Here is a 20242-nt window from a genome sequence, read left to right on the forward strand (position 1 = left end):
AGGGACAAATCCTTCAAGGGACAGGTTGTCAAGCACTGATCCTTAAAGAGAAAGGCTAGCAGGGGGATCCTTAAAGGGACTGAGCAGTAGGGAGAGATCTTTGAAAGGAACAGGCTGAAGAGAGATCTTTAAAAGGAACAGGCAAGCTAAGAGCTCCTCAGGCCAGCTGAGAAACTCTAGCCCATCCTTAAAGGGGTAGATGGGTCATCAAAGGATAGCCAAGGGATCCTTTGTTTGTGGTCAGCAGCTGCCTGGGAGCCAGCTGGGAGGAACTGGCCACTCAGTGATCTGCCCTTGCTGGTGTCACATTGGTTGGAAGTCTGGCTAGTCAGTCAGTGTCAGTCCTCTGGAACCAGACACTCTGCCAGTCATCAGACTGCAGGCCTACTTCATTACAGAGGCAAACAAGGTGCAGAGAACATATGAATAAGGAGCAGGAGTGGGCCATTTGGCCCCTCGAGCCCGCTCCGTCATTCTATAACATCATGGCTGGTCTCAACTCCGCTTTCCTGATTACTCCCCCCCCCCGTAATTCCTGACTCCCTTGCAGATCAAAGATCTGTCTGACTCAGCCTTGAATATATTCAATGACCCAGTCTCCACTGCTCTCTGGGGAAGAGAATTCCACAGACGCACGACCCTCTGAGAGAAAAAATTTCTCTTCACCTCCGTCTTAATCGGAAGACTCATTCTTAACAGCGCACCTTGTTCCAGTCTCTCCCACAAGGGGAAACATCCTCTCAGCATCCAGCCTCAGGATCTGATATGTTTCAATAAGATCACCTCTCATTCTTCTAAACTCCAATGGATACAGGCCCAACCTGCTCAACCTTTCCTCATAAGGTGACCCCATCATCCCAGGAATCTGTCAAGTGAACCTTCTCTGAACTGCTTCAAATGCAATTATAACTATCTTAAGGAGACCAAAACTGTACACAGTGCTCCAGATGTGGTCTCACCAAGGCCCTGTACAACTGTAAAACATCCCGACTTTTATATCCCATTCCCCTTGCAATAAACAACATTCCATTTACTTTTTAAATCACTTGCTGTACCTGAATACTAACCTGTGGTGATTCAGCAGGGCCTGGGAGAGGGGGGTATAGATGGTGCTAAACACCAGGACCCAGGGTCTGGGGAGGCCTGGAGTCTGGGAGCAGGGCCCGGGAGATGGGGGTGCAGACGGGTGCCAAACACCAGGGCCCGGGAAGGGAGGGGCCCAGGAGAGGGGGAGGCTATACATCGGGGGAGGGGTGCGGGGGTTGGAGGTGGTCTTGGGGGGGTTGTTGGGGGAAGGTTGGAGGGCAGTTGGGGGACATTTGGGTGGGCTTGGGGAAGGTTGGGGGGGAAATTGTGGGAGGTTGGAGGGAATTAGGGGAAGATTGGAGGGGGTTGTGGGGAAGGTTGGAGGAGGTTGGGGAAGGTTGGAGGGGGGTGTAGGGAGGGTTGGAGGAGGGATGGGGAAGGTTGGAGGGGGGTAGGGTGTGGTTTAGGGCGAGGTTGGGCGTAGGTTGGGGGGGATAGGGTTTGGTTTAGGACGAGGTTGGGGGTAGTTGGGGGGGATAGGGTGTGGTTTATGGGGAGGTTGGGGGTAGGTTGGCGGGTAGTTGGGGGGGATAGGGTGTGGTTTAGGGCAAAGTTGGGGGTAGGTTGGGGGTGTGGTTTAGGGCGAGGTTGGGGGGTAGTTGGGGGGGGATGGGTGTGGTTTAGGGGGAGGTTGGGGGTAGGCTGGGGGTGTGGTTTAGGGGGAAGTTGGGGGTAGGTTGGGGGTGTGGTTTAGGGGGAAGTTGGGGGTAGGTTGGTGTGGTTTAGGGCGAGGTTGGGGATAGTTGGGGGGATAGGGTGTGGTTTAGGGCGAGGTTGGGGATAGGTTGGGGGTGTGGTTTAGGGCAAGGTTGGGGGTAGGTTAGGGTGTGGTTAAGGGGGAGGTTGGGGGTAGGTTAGGGTGTGGTTAAGGGGGAGGTTGGGGGGTAGGTTAGGGTGTGGTTAAGGGGGAGGTTGGGGGTAGGTTAGTGGTGTTGTTGGACTGGGTAGGGTGTGGTTTAGGGGGAGGTTGGGGGGTAGGTTGGGGGGAGGTTGGGGGGTAGTTGGAGGGGGATAGGGTGGGTTTAGGGCGAGGTTGGGGTGGGTTGGAGGGTAGTTGGGGGGGTATAGGGTGTGGTTCAGGGGAAGGTTGGGGGTAGGTTGGGGGTAGTTGGGTGTGGATAGTGTCTGGTTTAGGCCCAGGTTGGGGCGAGGTTGGGGGTGTTGTTGGAGGGGTTTGGGGTGGGGTTGAAGAAGATTAGAGGGGGTTGTTGTGTGTGTGGGGTGGGGGTGTTAGCTACAGAGTTGAATTGTTATGTAAATGTAATGGTTTTTTTGTAGCCACGTCCCTAACTGCAGTTGTTTGCTCTGTGCTGAATTCTCCTGAGAGTCAGCATTGGGCCTCCAATTTCACCACAGTTACAGTCACTCCATCTACTGCATGGAGGTGTGATGAAGAAAGCCAAAACCCACCTTCAAACAACACCTATCACACTGTCCAACATCACTTTACACAGCCAAATAAACACCTTTGAGTTGTAGTGACTGGTATAATGTAGGCAATGTTAACAAAAGATGAAGCAGGCTCGAGGGGCCGAATGGCCTACTCTTGCTCCTAATACGTATGTTGTATATCATTCTGGGGTGGATGAGATGAGCTGGGCTAGAACGCCTTTATCACCCATGATTATCTTGCAGAGGGTGGAGTCATGGCTGGAGTTCTGTTTATTTTGTTGCTAATAAAGATTCCTGTGAGTGGGATTTGTGGGGTGAGATTACCAGGACAGGAGTGTGTAATGGGCTCACAGTACAAACAAACGAATTAGGAACAAGAGTAGGCCATTCGGCCCCTCGAGCCTGCTCCGCCATTCAATAAGGTCATGGCTGATCTGACTGTAACCTCAACCCCACATTCCTGCCCACCCCCGATAACCTTTCACCCCCTTGTTAATCAAAAATCTATCTCGCTCTGCCTTAACAATATTCAAAGACTCTGCTTCCACTGCCTTTTCAGGAAGAAAGTTCCAGAGACTCAAACCCTCACAGAAAAAAATTCTCCTCATTTTTTTGTCTTAAATGAGTGACCCCTTATTTTTAAACCGCGATTCCTAGTTCTAGATTCTCCCACAAGAGGAAACATCCTCTCCACATCCACCCTGTCAAGACCCCTCAGGATCTTAAAGGTTTCAATCAACTCGCCTCTTACTCTTCTAAACTCCAGTGGATACAAGCCTAACCTGTCCAAACTTTCCTCATAAGACAACCCACCCATTCCTGGTATTAGTCTGGTAAACCCTCTCTGAACTGCTTCTAATGCATTTACATCTTTACTTAACCAGGACTGTACACAATACTCCAGATGTGGTCTCACGAGTGCCCTGTACAACTGAAGTATAACCTCCCTACTTTTGTATTCAATTCCCCTCACAGTAAACCGTAACATTCCATTAGCTTTCCTAATTCCCTGCTGTACCTGTATACTAACCTTTTGTGATTCATGCACTAGGACACCCAGATCCCTCTGAATCTCAGAGCTCCTCAATCCCTCACCATTTAGATAATAAGCTTCTTTTTTATCCTTTCTGCCAAAATGAACAATTTCACATTTTCCCACAATATACCCCATTTGCCAGATCTTTACCCACTCGCTTAACCTACCTTTGACACTTTGTACTCTCCTTATGTCCTCTTCACAATTTACTTTCCTACCGATCTGTGTGTCATTAGCAAATTTAGCAACTGTTCCTTCGGTCCCTTCATCCAGGTCATTGATATAAATTGTAAACAGTTGAGGCCCCAGCACTGATCCCTGTGACACACCACTCCTCACATCCTGCCAACCAGAAAAAGATCCATTTATGCCTACTCTCTGCTTCCTGTTAGCCAGCCAATCTTCTATCCATGTCAATATGTTGCCCCCTACATCATGAGCTTTTATTTTCTGCAATAACCTTTCATGTGGAGCTTTATCAAATGCCCTCTGGAAATCTCAGTACAGCACATCCATCAGTTCCCCTTTATCCACAGCACATGTGACTCCTTCAAAGAACTCCAATAAATTGGTTAAACTTGATCTCCCTTTCACAAAACCATGTTGACTCTGCCTGATTGTCTTGAATTTTTCTAAGTGCCCTGCTATAATGTCTTTAATAATAGCTTCTAACATTTTCCCTATGGCAGATGTTAAGCTAACTGGCCTATAGTTTCCTGCTTTCTGTCTCTCTCCCTTTTTGAATAAAGGAGTTACATTTGCTATCTTCCAATCTAATGGAACCTTCCCCAGATCTAGGGAATTTTGGAAAATTAAAACCAGTGCATCAACGATCTCACTATCCACTTCTATCAAGACCCTAGGGTGAAATCCATCTGGACCTGGAGATTTGTCAGCCCGCAGACCCAACTATTTCACAAAATCACAGCATTGTTACGGTGTAGAAGGAGGCCATTCGGCCCATCGTGTCTGCACTGGCTCTCTGAGCATTTTAACTTAGTGCCAATCTCCTGTCTTTTCCCCATAACCCTGCACATTGTTTCTATTTAAATAATCATCCAATGCCCTCTTGAATGCCTCAGTTGAACCTGCCTCCACCACACTTCCAGGCAGTGCATTCCAAACCCTAACTACTCGCTGTGTGAAAAAGTTTTTTCTCACCTCGCATTTACTTCTTTTGCAAAACACTTTAAAACTGTGCCCTCTGGTTCTTGATCCATTTACGAGTGGGAACAATTTCTCCCTGTCTACTCTGTCCAGGCCCCTCATTATTTTGAAAACTTCCATCAAGTCCCCTCTCAGCCTTCTTGTCTCTGAGGAAAACAGTCCCAGCTTCTCCAATCTTTCCTCATAACTGAAGTGTTCTCATCCCTGGAACCATTCTCCTAAACCTCTTCTGCACTCTCTTCAATGCATTCACATCCTTCCTATAGTGTGGTGCCCAGAACTGTACAATATTCCAGCTGAGGTCTAACCAGTGTCTTATGTAAGTTCATCATAACCCCCTTGCTCTTGTACTCTGTGCCCCTATTAATGAAGCCTAGAATACCGTATGCTTTATAAACAGCTCTCTCTATCTGTCCTGCCACCTTTAATGAGTTATGTACATGTACATCCAGGTCTCTCTGCTCCTGCACACCCTTTAGAATAGTATCTTTTATTTTATACTGTCTCTCTATGTTCTTTGTACCAAAGTGCATCACCTCACACTTCTCCACATTGAACTTCATCTGCCACCTATCTGCCCACTCCACCAATGTGTCAATGTCCTTTTGAAGTTCTACACTGTCCTCCTCACAGTTTACAAATTCTCCTAAGTTTTGTGTCAACCGCTAACTTTGAAATTGTCCCCTGCACACCAAGATCTAAATCATTTATATATATCAGGAAGAGTAAGGTTCCCAAAACCGACCCCTGGGAAACTCCACCACAAACATTCTTCCAGTCTGAAAAATACCCATTAACCATTACTCTCTGTTTCCTATCCCTCAGCAAATTTTGTATCCACATTGCTACTGTCCTTTTTATTCCATGACCTATAACTTTCTTCACAATTGTGAAGCACTGTATCGAACGCCTTTTGGGAGTCCATATACACCACATCAACGGCCTTGCCCTCATCAACCATCTCTGTTACCTCTTCAAAAAACTCCAGCAACTCAATACCACTTCCTTGGTGCTTGTAATTTTCCTGAGTTCCTCCCTTCCTTCTATTTCTGAATTTACAGCTATTTCCGGTTTGCAAAATACCTGTTTAATTCGTCCGCCATCTCCCTACTTTCCATTATCAATTCCCCAGATACACTCTCTATAGGACCAACGCTCACTTTGTTAACTCTTCTCTTGTTTACATATCTATAGAAACTCTTACTACCCCTCTTTATATTACTAGCTAGCTTTCTCTCGTACTCTAACTTTTCCCTCCTTATTAGTCATTTTGACACTCTTTGCTGTTCTTTATATTCTTTCCAATCTTCTGACCTGCCACCCGTCTTTATGTAATTATATGCTTTTTCTTTAAGTTTGATACTGTCTTTAACTTTTTTTAGTTAACCATGGATGGTGAATCAGTAACCTGTCTTATGCTGCACAGAATTCTCAAGAGTCTTTTCCATTGACTTTAACCTTGTTCTTTTGTCCACTGATCTATTATCCCACCCTATCTCGGTGCTTTTTATGAGTTTTTTTGAGGTATTGAAATATTGCACGGTGGATATTGGAAATATATTGCAGTCAGAAGCAGCAGTATTCAGGCTAGCTGATCAAGAAAACACAGATGCAATTGTGAACCATTCAGTCTTTGTCTCTGGCCACTTAAAGTTCTGTTACACAGACACAGCTGAAGGCCCAGAAACAGGAGAAGCACCAAGGCTAATGATTTCTCTCTCTGGCCCTGGATTCATGGACCAGGACATCCAGATCTCTCTGTACCTCAGAGTTCTGCACTCTCTCTATATTTAAATGCTTTTCTATTTTTCCAGCCAAAGTGGCAAAGTCCACACTTTCCCACATTGTACTCCATGTTTAGAATCCATTGCTGGAACTGAGAGATAATGTAGACCCACCACACTCTTTAACACCTCAATCAAATCTCTATCTCCTTTGCTCTGAGGAGAACAAGCCCAGCTTCTCCCGCCTGACCCTGTCACTAAAATCAAACCATTCTGGTAAATCCACCCCCTGCACCCTCGCCAGGACCCTCACATCCTTAAAGTGTGGTGACCAGAACTGGATGCAGTCCTCGAGTTGTGGCCTAACTAGAGCTTTATAAAGGTTCAGCGTAACCTCCTGTTTTTTTACTCAATATTATGAAGCCCAAGATTCCATGTGCTTTGCTATCTACTCTCTCAATATGTCATTTACAGAATCATAGAACTACACAGTGCAGAAGAGGCCCTTCGGACCATCGAGTCTGCACCGACACGTGAGAAACACCTGACCTACCTACCTAATCCCATTTACCAGCACTTGGCCAAAGCCTTGAATGTTATGACGTGCCAAGTGCTCATCCAGGTACTTTTTAAAGGATGTGAGGCAACCCGCCTCCACCACCCTCCCAGGCAGTGCATTCCAGACCCTCACCACCCTCTGGGTAAAAATGTTTTTCCTCACATCCCCCCTAAACCTCCTGCCCCTCACCTTGAACTTATGTCCCCTCGTGACTGACCCTTCAACTAAGGGGAACAGCTGCTCCCTATCCACCCTGTCCATGCCCCTCATAATCTTGTACACCTCGATCAGGTCGCCCCTCAGTCTTCTCTGCTCCAACGAAAACAACCCAAGTCTATCCAACCTCTCTTCATAACTTCAATGTTTCATCCCAGGCAACATCCTGGTGAATCTCCTCTGCACCCCCTCCAGTGCAATCACATCCTTCCTATAATGTAGCGACCAGAACTGCACACAGTACTCCAGCTGTGGCCTCACCAAGGTTCTATACAACTCCAACATGACCTCCCTACTTTTGTAATCTATGCCTCGATTGATAAAGGCAAGTGTCCCATATGCCTTTTTCACCACCCCACTAACATGCCCCTCCGCCTTCAGAGATCTATGGACACACACACCAAGATCCCTTTGTTCCTCAGAACTTCCTAGTGCCATGCCGTTCATTGAATACTTCCTTGTCAAATTAATCCTTCCAAAGTGTATCACCTCATTCTACCTTCAAGGATCTGTGCACATGGACCCTACACTGTCCTTACGCCCTCTTTAGAAACGTGCCAAAGAGAGGTAGAGGGAGAGGTTTAGGGAGGGACTATCTGAGCTTAGAACGCAGGCAGCCAATGGTGGAGCAATGGAAATCAGCGATGCTCAAAACTGGCAGTGAATTATCAGATGTTTGAGAATCATAGAATAGTCCAGCACAGAGAGAGGTCATTCAGCCTGTTCCATCTGTGCTGGCTCGTTTGAAGAGTTTGTCCCAAGCTTTACTCATATCCCGGTAACCTTATTCTCCTTCATGTGTTTGTCTGATTCCCCCTGGGAGAGCTTGCTGTTGGTCTGTATCTACAGCCTGCCTGGCAATGCATCTCTACTCTGAACCGCTTGTTGGGGGAGAAACAGCTTTACCTCATGCTACCTCCAATCTGTGTTCCCTGGTTACTGACCCTCTCCCACTAGAAACAGTTTCTCTCTTTTTGCCCCTTGAAACCCTCCACAATTTGAAACAACTCTTTCAAGCCTCCTCTGAACCTTCAGTAAGGACATCAGGAATGCACTCAGCACAACATCAACTTCCACATCAACTTGAAGTGAGAAAGACTTGGGGGCAATCAGGGTCTTTTGATTCTTGGAGATTCCATATTGGGTTGCTATTGAGGGTGGGAATCAGACTAAGGAGAGGCAGGAGGCATTGTGATAGAACCTCCAAGGATACCTTCAACATAGATATAGAATCATAGAACGGCTACAGCAAAGAAGGAGGCCATTCGGCCCATCGTATCTGTGATGGCTCTCTGCAAGAGGAAGGACAAAGCAACGATTTAAGTGTTTAAGATTACAAAAAGATGGAAGAGGGAACTTGGAATAAAGACTGTTCCAGGGGTCAAAGTGCTAGCACGAGGGGCACGAATGTGCACAAGGTTCATTCATTCATCACTGGACTGGTGATCCATAGGCCCAGGCTAAAGATCTGGGGGACATGGGTTCAACTCCCACCACAGCTGCTGCTGCAATTTAAATTCAATTTAAAAATCTGCAATTAAAAGCTAGTCTGATGGTGACCATGAAACCATGGTCGATTGTTGTAAAAACCCATCTGGTTCACTAATGCACTTAAGGGAAGGAAATCTGCCATCCTTACCCGGTCTGGCCTACACGTGACTCCAGGCCCACAGCACTGTGGCTGACTCTTAACTGCCCTCTGAAATGGCCAAGCAAGACACTCAGTTGTATCAAACTGCTAGGAAGTCTAAAAGGAATGAAACCAGGCCGAACACCCGGCATCAACCTAGACACCGGAAACAACAACGGCAAACTCAGCCCTGTCAACCCTGCAAAGTCCTCCTGACTAACATCTGGGGGCTAGAACCAAAATTGGGAGAGCTGTCTCACAGACTAGACAAGCAACAGCCTGACATAGTCATCCTCACAGAATCATACCTTACAGACAATGCCCCAGACACCACCATCACCATCCCTGGGTATGTCCTGTCCAACCGGCAGGACAGACCCAGCAGAGGTGGCAGCCCAGTGGTATACAGTCGGGAAGGAGTTACCCCGTGAATCCTCAACATCCACCCCGGACCCCATGACGTCTCAAGGCATCAGGTCAAACATGGGCAAGGAAACCTCAACTGCTGATTACCACGTACCGCCCTCCCTCAGCTGATGAATCAGTGCTCCTCCATGTTGAACAACACTTGGAGGAAGCACTGAGGGTGGCAAGGGCGCCGAATGTACTCTGGGTGGGGGACTTCAATGTCTATCACTAAGAGTGGCTCAGTAGCACCACTACTGACCGAGCTGGCCAAATCCTAAAGGACATATCTGCTAGGCTGGGTCTGCAGCAGGTGGTGGGGGAACCAACAAGAGGGAGAAACATACTTGATCTCATCCTCACCAACCTGCCTGCTGCAGATGCCCCTGTCCATGACAGTATCGGTAGGAGTGATCACTGCACGGTCATTGTGGAGACGAAGTCCCGCCTTCACATTGAGGATACCCCCCATCGTGTTGTGTGGCACTACCACTGTGCCACATGGGATAGATTTTGAACAGATCTAGCAACTCAAGACTGGGCATCCATGAGGCTCTGTGGGCCACCAGCAGCAGCAGAATTGTACTCGAACACAATCTGTAACCTCATGGCCCGGCACATCTCCCACTCTATCATTACCCACCAAGCCAAGGGATCAACCCTGGTTCAATGAAGAGTGCAGGAGGGCATGCCAGGAGCAGCACCAGGACATCACTGCAGGAGTTCCTCAGGGTAGTGTCCTCGGCCCAACCATCTTCAGCTGCTTCATCAATGACCTTCCTTCCATCATAAGGCCAGAAGTGGGGATGTTCGCTGATGATTGTACAATGTTCAGCACCATTCGCGACTCCTTAGATACTGAAGCAGTCCATGTCCAAATACAGCAAGACCTGGACAATATCCAGGCTTGGGCTGACAAGTGGCAAGTAACATTCGCTCCACACAAGTGTCAGGCAATGACCATCTCCAACAAGAGAATCTAACCATCGCCCCATGATGTTCAATGGCATTACCATCACTGAATCCCCCATTATCAACATCCTGGGGTTTACCATTGACCAGAAACTGAACTGGATTAGCCATATAAATACTGTGGCTACAAGAGCAGGTCAGAGGCTAGGAATCCTGTGAAGAGTAACTCACCTCCTGACTCCCCAAAGCCTGTCCACCATCTACAAGGCACAAGTCAGGAGTGTGATGGAATACTCCCCACTTGCTTGGATGAATGCAGCTCCAACAACACTCAAGAAGCTGGACACCAAGGATGTAAATGGATTGGAGGTGGTTCAAAGGAGTTTTATTAGATTGATTCCTGGAATGAGTGGGTTGTCTTATGAGGAAAGGTTGGACAGACTGGGCTTGTTTCCACTGGAGTTTAGAAGAGTGAGGGGTGATTTGATTGAAGTTTACAAGATCCTGAATGGCCTTGACAAGGTGGATGTGGAAAGGGCGTTTCCTCTTGTGGGTGAGTCCAGAACTAGGGGGCACTGTTTTAAAATTAGGGGTTGCCCTTTTAGGACAGAGATGAGGATAAAAGTTTTCTCAGAGGGTTGTGTGACTTTGGAACTCTCTGCCTCAGAAGGTGGTGGAGGTGGGGTCACTGAATATTTTTAAGGCCCAGGTAGATAGATTCTTGTTAGGCAAGGGAGTCAAAGGTTATCGGGGGTAGATGGGAATGTGGAAATCGAAACACAAACAGATCAGCCATGATCTTATTGAATAGCAGAGCAGGCTCGAGGGGCCGAATGGTCTACTCCTGCTCCTATTTCTTATGTTTTTATGTACCATCCAGGACAAAGCAGCCCCGCTTGATTGGCACCCCATCCACAACCATTCACTCCCTCCACCACCGACGCACAGTAGCAGCAGTGTGTGTACCATCTACAAGATGCACTGCAGGAATTCACCAAGACTCCTTAGACAGCACCTTCCAAACTCACGACCACCACCATCTAGAAGGACAAGGGCAGCAGACACATGGGGAACACCACCACCTGGAAGTTCCCCTCCAAGTCACTCACCATCCTGACTTGGAAATATATCAGCCGTCCCTTCACTGTCGCTGGGTCAAAATCCTGGAACTCCCTCCCTAACAGCACTGTGGGTGTACCTACACCACATGGACTGCAGCGGCTCAAGAAGACAGCTCACCACCACCTTCTCAAGGGGGCAACTAGGATGGGCAATAAATGCTGACCCAGCCAGCAAAGCCCACATCCGAAAAATGAATATTAAAGAAATTCTGTAAGTGAGCTGTGCCCAGAGGCAGCTCCTTGGCTCATTACTTGCTGATGTCTCATCCTGCACCGTTTCTCTAGCTGTTTTTTTTCAGTGATGGTTTGCCATTAACTTCCACTCTCGGGACCCGGGCAAGGAGGCAGGTGCCAAATCTGCCTCAGGCTGAACAGGAGTCAAACCTGAGTATTACTGAAAAAAGCGACATTTTTGTAGAAGCTTTTTGCCTTGCACTCATCAGGACAATTCATAAGGAAATACCAATGTCAGGGGAAATGACATATCGATACTGCATGAGAAGAGTGCGCTGATTGGTTGGCAAGTGGACTCTGATTTGTAGAGGCGTTGCCGTGGAGAATTCACCAGTTGATAGTGACTGACAGTTAACTGCCAAGCGTTGTTTGAAGTTTAAACCCAGGCAGCTTGACTCTGATTGGTCAAGACATTGCTCTGGGGAACGGCCCAGCCAATGGCTGTCATCAATTTGAAATGTGAATTCCATTTCTCTCTCCACGGGAGCTGAGCATTTCCAGCATTGATTTTCCAATTTTAAAATTCTGCCCCATTTTGTTCTGGACCCCACCCCCACCCCCACCAGAGGAAACAGTTTCTCTCTATCAACCCTTTCAAATTAAGCATGTTTAATCATCTTAACACTTCACTTAGATCACCCAATTACCTTCTACACTCCACTTTGCAACCTGTCTCCATAATTATAATTTAGCCCCTGGACCATCCTGCTGAATCTGCACTGCACCCCCTCCAAGGCTGACATCTCCTTCCTGAGGTGCGGTGCTCAGGACCGAACACAGTTACTCCAGGTGGGATCTGGGGGGGCTGGGGCAGGGCAGGGTGGGGTGGGGCGGGGTGGGCTGGGCTGGGCTGGGCTGGGTGGGGGGGTGGGGCGGGGCGGGGCTGGGTGGGGGGGGGGTCCAGCTGACGGGAATTGGCTGCAGAGCTTCTCACGCCAGAAGTCGGCTGAACCCAATGAAGTTTTTTTTTAAAAAAAAGCAAACGTGAAGGTGGGGGAAAGATCTGTGATGCCCTCGGCAGTCGAATGTCCAGCCTTGTGCTCACTGGTGAAGAATCGATCGGCACTGGGGCTTTTTTTCCGGGGCTCAGAGCTGGCAGCTTGTGGGGTGGGGAAGAGGGGCAATGCGGGGTGAAGATGGGGGGGGAGTGAGGAGAGCAGACGGCAGTGCTGTGGGTCAGGAGTTCGCCCCTAACAGGCCCCTCCTTACCATCATCCTCCTGGAGCAGGCACGCTGCACTTACACACCATTTGTTTTTTTAAAAAAAATTTTCTTTTAGGCTGATTTATTTTCAGAATGCATGACTTCCCCTTTAAATCTTCCCCGGAGCCCTTAAAGGAGCCTCAGGGGCCCTAAGGTGGGGCTCCATAGCTCATTGGCTGCAGTGTATACTGAAGCTGAAGCTGAGATCGGCACCCTTTTCACTCCAATCTGCAGCAGCTGGAGGCCTCCCGAGGAGTGGGGACTCGCATGGCCCTGGCCAGGAGCTGCTGCACAGGTCTCTCCACACCCTCCGCTGTGTGTGTGTGCACCCCCCGGGCTGCTTTGTCACTCTCCCTCTCTCGGCATGGAGCACAAGCCCAGGATGCCAAAAATGGAGCCTGATGGAGCAGAGGGGGCCCCTGGTTCACTGGGACACAGTCGGCGGCGGCAGAATGCTGCTAATCAGCACACAGAGCCCAGGATTAAAGAGGAGAGGCCCGAACTAGGTAAGGCTGGGGGGGGGAGAGGAGGGAGCCCTTCGCAGAGGACAGAGCTAGGGGGAGGGAGGGGGCTACTCCGGGGGCCCCATAGAGCTGGAACAAAGGCCATTTGTTCAGTGTGCGAGCTCAGTGATTGCCATAGAACAGCAGACAGCTCCACCTCCTGGACTGCAACGGAAATGGCAAGCATTGGACCTTGGGGGGGCTGAAGGAAGATGAGATGGGGGGGACAGGGGCATAGAGGGAGAGGATGTATCTGTCTAATATTGCTTTATATCGTCATTATCTCTTACACTTAGATACAAGAGCAGGGAGCTCAGCCTGTGCCGTACACCTGCTGTCAATTAAACACACACGCTGTGCTTTTGATAAGCATTCATGGATTTTTATCTGTTCTCTTTAGAGGAGCGATTTGCCACCAGGAGACATTTATGTTACTCATTCTCTCCCTATGTCTGTCCCTGTCCCTGCCTCTGTCTCTCCCTCTCTTTCTATGTCTCTGTCTCAGATCCTGTCCAACTCTATCACGTTCCCCCTATTTCAGTTCTGCTATGTCGCCCACACAAATCAAAGCAGGGTCAGGATTACCTTCAGTGTTGTGATTCAGAGCCTCAATTATATAGTGACAGGGGCTGTCCCAATAAATGGATGGGACAGTGTAGAGGGAGCTGTACTCTGTATCTAACCCCGTGCTGTACCTGTCCTGGGAATGTTTGATGGGAACAGTGTAGAGGGAGCTTTACTCTGTATCTAACCCTGTGCTGTACCTGCCCTGGGAATGTTTGATGGGGACAGTGTAGAGGGAGCTTTACTCTGTATCTAGCCCTGTGCTGTACCTGTCCCGGGAGTGTTTGATGGGGACAGTGTAGAGGGAGCTTTACTCTGTATCTAACCCCGTGCTGTACCTGTCCTGGGAGTGTTTGATGGGGACAGTGTAGAGGGAGCTTTACTCTGTATCTAACCCCGTGCTGTACCTGTCCTGGGAGTGTTTGATGGGGACAGTGTAGAGGGAGCTTTACTCTGTATCTAACCCCGTGCTGTACCTGTCCTGGGAGTGTTTGATGTGGACGGTGTAGAGGGAGCTTTACTCTGTATCTAACCCCGTGCTGTACCTGTCCTGGGAGTGTTTGATGGTGACAGTGTAGAACGAGCTTTACTCTGTATCTAACCCCGTGCTGTACCTGTCCTGGGAGTGTTTGATGGGGGCACTGTAGAGGGAGCTTTATTCTGTATCTAACCCTGTGCAGGACAGGTTCATCCCTACTTCTGACCTTATGATGGAAGGAAGGTCATTGATGAAGCAGCTGGGGATGGTTGGGCGAGGACACTACCCTGAGGAACTCCTGCAGTGATGTCCTGGAGCTGAGATGATTGACCTCCATCAATGACAACCATCTTCCTTTGTGCTCGGTATGACTCCAACCTGTGGAGAGTTTTTCCCCTGATTCCCATTGACTGCAGTTTTGCTGGGGCTCCTTAATGCCACACATGTCAAATGCTGCCTTGATGTCAAGGGCAGTCACTCTCACCTCACCTCGGGAGTTCAGCTCTTTTGTCCATGTTTGAACCAAGGCTGTAATGAGGTCAGGAGCTGAGTGGCCCTGGCAGAACCCCAACTGGGCATCAGTGAGCAGGTTATTGCTAAGTAAGTGCCACTTGATAGCACTGTCGACAACACCTTCCATAATTTTGCTGATGATGGAGAGTACGTTGATGGGGTGGTAATTAGTCCAGTTAGATTTGTCCTTCTTTTTGTGTGCAGGACATGCCTGTCCAGTGACTTCAGCTGTTTCTTGATATCATGTGAAGTGAATTGAATTGGCTGAAGACTGGCATCTGTGATGCTGGGGACCTCTGGAGGAGGCCGAGATGGATCATCCACTCGGCACTTCTGGCTGAAGATTGTAGCAAATGCTTCAGCCTTATCTTTTGCACTGATGTGCTGGGCTCCTCCATCTTTGAGGATGGGGATATTTGTGGAGCCTCCTCCTCCAGTGAGTTGTTTAATTGTCCACCACCATTCATGACAGGATGTGGCAGGACTGCAGAGCTTAGATCTGATCCGTTGATTGTGGGATCGCTTAGCTCTGTCTATCACTTGCTGCTTATGCTGTTTGACACGCAAGTAGTTCTGAGTTGTAGCTTCACCAGGTTAACATCTCATTTTTAGGTATGCCTGGTGCTGCTCCTGGCATGCCCTCCTGCACTCTTCATTGAACCAGGGTTGACCCCCCTGGCTTGATGGTAATGGTAGAGTGGGGGATATGCTGGGCCATGAGGTTACAGATTGTGTTTGAGTACAATTCTGTTGCTGAGAGGAGATTGCAAGGGGAGGACTCTGGGACAGGCAGTCAGCAGCATCTAGAGGAGAGAGAGAGAGGGGAGGACACTGGGACAGGCAGTCAGCAGCACCTAGAGGAGAGTGAGAGAGGAGGACCCTGGGACATACAGTCAGCAGCACCTAGAGGAGATTGCGAGGGGAGGACACTGGGACAGGCAGTGGTGAAGAACAAGAAAAGTAAGAAGGAGCGAAGAAGAAGCAAAGGCATTTCCCAGAGAAGCGGCAAGAGGCGTCTCCCATCCGACACGGATGACAAGGGCAGCAGCTCTTCGGATGATGAAGTGCCAGGGTGGCACCGACAGAAGAGGCGGCAAAGCTCCAGGGCGTTGGAGGACGAGACACCCGAGCTCCAGAAAATTGGAGACAACAAGGAGACCAGCGCACCCCAACTTTGCCTGCAACCTGAGGAGGCCAGTGCACCACAGCCCCTGGAATCTGGGAGCAGTGAGGCAATCATCGCACCCCAGCTCCAGGAAGCCGGGAACAGCAACACCCCAGAGGGGGTGAGTTTTGGAGAAGCTTCTCCAGCAAAGGTCATCTCAAAACCCGCTCTCTACGTGAACCTCCAGATGCCACTGGAGCAGAACACGGCCAAGGAGATCTACCTCAGCCCATCCAAAGTGAAGGAATTTGAGCTCACTACGGGTACGAAGGAGCAGACTAAAGGTCTGGGACTCTCAGAGACAGTGGGTTTGGTAGGAGAATAAATGCTTTAAAATGGGTTTAAAGATTGTATCCATAAATGTGCGTAGCATTAAATCTACTACGCGATGTGTTGCGACCTTGGACTACCTAGCCAAGGTCAAAGCTGACCTGTTGTTTCTGCAGGAGTGTGCGATACCGCACCTCAGCTCCTACAGGCAATGGTCACGATGGTGGTCCCATGGGCCATCGATCTGGTCGGGCGGAAACGACTCTCGTTCCTCCGGCCTGGGTATTCTGCTGCGGGGAGGCAACTTCACCGTCTCCGAGGTTAAGGAGGTGGTGGGCGGGCGACTCCTCGTAGCAGACGTAATGTACAAGAACGCTCCACTCCGGTTAATTAACGTGTATGGCCCGGCACAAGGGGCTGAGCGGCTGGAGGTTTTTCAGCAGCTCCCACTGCTGCTGGCGACCTCCAGGCCGGTCATTCTGGGCGGTGACTTCAACTGCATCATCGATGCGGCTGGACGATCCGGCAGGGCCGGCAGCAGATTGGACGCTACGTCCAGATCCCTGATGGAAACAGTTAAGGATGCCAAGCTGCACGACGTCTTCAGCAACCCTGCAGACGGAGCGCAGCGTAGATACACCTGGTCGCGGCCAGACGGGTCCATTCGTTCCAGGATAGACTTCCTGTTTGTGTCCCGTGCATTCACAGTCAGATCCACCGAGGTCAAGCCGGTGTTCTTCTCTGACCACTGCCTCCTACTGGCGGACTGCCACTTGGAGGAAGACCTGAGGGTGGGCAGGGGGGCATGGAAGCTAAATGTGCAACTGCTGACCCCAGAGAACATTGAGGAGCTCAAGAGGGATTACAAAGGTTGGAGAACCGTGAAACCCCTCTTTGAGTCCCTGACACACTGGTGGGAAGTGATCAAGGGAAGCATCAAGAGGTTTTTCATCCTCAAAGGCACCCAGAAAGCTAGAAAGGAACAGAGGGAAATGTCCCGACTCCAGGAAAAGATGCAGAATCTGCTCCGGCTGCGGTCGATGGGGGTCGATGTCAAGGAGGAGCTCCAAGAGGTGAAGGGCCAGCAAGCCTCGCACTTTGCCTCGGAGGCCTCCAAGATCATCTTCCGTTCCAGAGTCCGCTCCGTGGAGCAGGATGAGACGTGCTCACGTTTCTTCTTCCAAAAGGTACACAGAGAGCGCTCTGTGATCAGCAGCCTGAAGGAAGAAGACGGCTCAGTAAAGTCATCACGGTCCGACATTCTGAGGATCAGCAAATCCTTTTATGCCGGACTGTATGACGTGAAGCCCACGGACAGCACGGCCTCCCAGTCCTTCCTGTCCTCTATCACGGAGGTCCTAGACCACAGTACGCGGGAGAGCCTAGACAAACCGCTAACTCCTGACGAACTGACTAAGGCCCTCGAGTCCTTCGAGAAGAGTAAAACCCCCGGAAGCGACGGCCTGCCGGCGGAGTTGTATTCGGCTCTGTGGGACTTGATCGGCCCAGACCTGCTAGAAGTGTACGAGAGTATGCTCCTGGCCGGCAGCATGTCAGAATCCATGAGGAAAGGCATCATCACCCTCATCTACAAGCACAAGGGGGAAAGGGAGGAAATTAGAAATTGGCGACCCATTTCACTGTTGAATATGGACTATAAGATTCTGTCCAAGGTCATCGCCAACCGGGTCAAATCCGCTCTGGAATTGGTGATTCACCCTGACCAGACCTGCTCTGTGCCAGGCAGGAAGATCTCTGACAGCCTGGCGCTGCTCAGGGATACGATTGCCTATGTACAGGACAGGGGTGTGGATACCTGCCTCATCAGCTTGGATCAGGAGAAGGCCTTTGACAGAATATCGCACACCTACATGGGGGATGTGCTCTCCAAAATGGGCTTTGGGGAGGGAATTCGAAATTGGATCCAACTGCTCTACACTAACATCAGTAGCGCAGTCTCAATCAATGGGTGGGAAACAGATAGCTTTCCGATTAAATCTGGAGTCAGGCAGGGCTGCCCTCTCTCGCCTGTCCTTTTTGTGTGCTGCATAGAACCCTTTGCCGAGTCCATCAGGAAGGATCCGGGCATAAGAGGAGTGACGATCCCAGGCAGTGGAGGCACTCAGGTAAAAGCCTCCCTGTACATGGACGACGTCGCCGTCTTCTGCTCGGATCCGCTGTCGGTGCGCAGACTGATGCACGTCTGCGACCAGTTCGAACTGGCCTCGGGAGCCAAGGTAAATCGTGGGAAGAGCGAGGCCATGTTCTTTGGGAACTGGGCTGACCGATCCTTTGTCCCCTTCACTGTCAGGGCTGACGGCCTGAAGGCGCTGGGGATATGGTTCGGAGGGACCGGGGCATGCGTTAGAAACTGGAAGGAGCGAGTGGCTATGGTGAAAAGGAAACTGGGCATGTGGGAGCGACGCTCCCTCTCCATTGCGGGTAAGAACCTGGTCATCAGGTGTGAGGTACTCTCGCTGTTGCTGTACGTGGCGCAGGTCTGGCCCATTCCACACTCCTGCGCGATGGCGATCACTCGAGCCATCTTCCGCTTTATCTGGAGGTCGAAAATGGATCGTGTCTGCAGGGACGCGATGTACAAGCCTCTAGATAAAGGGGGAAAAAACGTGCCCAACATCGCCCTCATACTGATGGCCACCTTTGTGTGCGGCTGCATCAAGCGGTGCGTAGACCCTCAGTACGCAAACACCAAGTGTCACTACGTGCTGAGGTTCTACCTGTCCCCGGTGTTGCGAAGGATGGGTCTGGCCACGCTGCCGCGGAACGCTCCAAGTAGTTGGACCGTGCCGTACCACCTGTCCCTGGTGGAAAAATTTATGCAGAAAAACACCTTTGACCACAAGTCCATCAGGCAGTGGTCAGCACGTAACGTCCTAGAGGCCCTGAGGGATAAGGAGAGGGTGGACCCTGTGGGATGGTTCCCCGAGCAGACTGTCAAAGTCATTTGGCAGAATGCCTCATCGCCAGAACTTTCCAACAAGCACCAAGACGTAGCTTGGCTGGTGGTGAGAAAGGCCCTCCCCGTCAGATCCTTCCTACACGCCAGGAGTCTCACCCCCTCTGCACGATGCCCTCGAGGTGGCTGTGGTGGGGAAGAGACCGTTGTTCACCTCCTTGTGGATTGTGCCTTTGCAAAGAAAGTCTGGAGAGAGATGCAGTGGTTGCTGTCGAGGTTCATCCCGAGCAGTTCTGTGACACAGGACTCTGTGCTCTACGGGCTGTTCCCAGGGACACACACCGAGACAAACATCGACTGCAGCTGGAGGATCATCAACTCGGTGAAAGACGCGCTTTGGTCTGCCCGAAACTTGTTGGTCTTCCAGCACAAAGAGTTGTCCCCGACCGATTGTTGCGGACTGGCACAATCCAAAGTCCAGGACTACGTGCTGAGGGACGCACTAAAGCTTGGGGCAGCTGCCGCAAAGGCGCAATGGGGAAGGGTCGCTGTCTAAGACCTTTCTACCACAGCGCACCGAGAGACTGGGAACTGTTTAGAGCCCCTCGGGCTGTACAGATCAAAATGAAAGGCTGTAAATGACTGTAATATTGTTTGTACTGATGCACCTGGTGATACATTTTGTAAAAGTTTAACCTGGATTGTACCCTTGCAATGTTGTTTTTGAAATGGTTTTGAATGTGATTGAAGATTTTTATGAATAAAGTATATTTTTACAAAAAAAAAAGTCAGCAGCACCTAGAGGAGAGTGAGAGAGGAGGACACTGGGACAGGCAGTCAGCAGCACCTAGAGGAGAGTGAGAGAGGAGGACACTGGGACAGGCAGTCAGCAGCACCTAGAGGAGAGTGAGAGAGGAGGACTCTGGGACAGGCAGTCAGCAGCACCTAGAGGAGAGTGTGAGAGGAGGACCCTGGGACAGGCAGTCAGCAGCACCTAGAGGAGAGAGAGAGAGGAGGACCTGTTTCTACTTGTCAGAGCTGAAGTGTGATGTCAAATGAATATGGGTAGGTGATTGGTGGGTTTCTCTTCCATGGCTCTTTTGATTGGCCCAGTTGTTTAAATCAGGAGACGTTATTACAGCTGAAA

General features: G+C 50.0%; 1 protein-coding gene across 1 annotated transcript in view; it reads left to right on the plus strand.

Annotated features, from left to right (window-relative positions):
- Positions 1–13020: 13020 nt before the first annotated feature.
- The window catches only part of LOC144674627 (zinc finger translocation-associated protein-like), a 31457-nt gene continuing 24235 nt past the window's right edge, over positions 13021–20242 (plus strand). Inside the window, exon 1 of the mRNA XM_078535885.1 lies at positions 13021–13191. Coding sequence (XP_078392011.1) covers positions 13050–13191 — 142 coding nt within the window. The 5' untranslated portion in view covers positions 13021–13049. The remainder of the gene's footprint in view (positions 13192–20242) is intronic.

The sequence above is a fragment of the Cetorhinus maximus genome, unplaced genomic scaffold, assembly GCF_964194155.1.
Source record: "Cetorhinus maximus unplaced genomic scaffold, sCetMax3.hap1.1 HAP1_SCAFFOLD_730, whole genome shotgun sequence".
Lineage (NCBI taxonomy): Eukaryota > Metazoa > Chordata > Chondrichthyes > Lamniformes > Cetorhinidae > Cetorhinus > Cetorhinus maximus.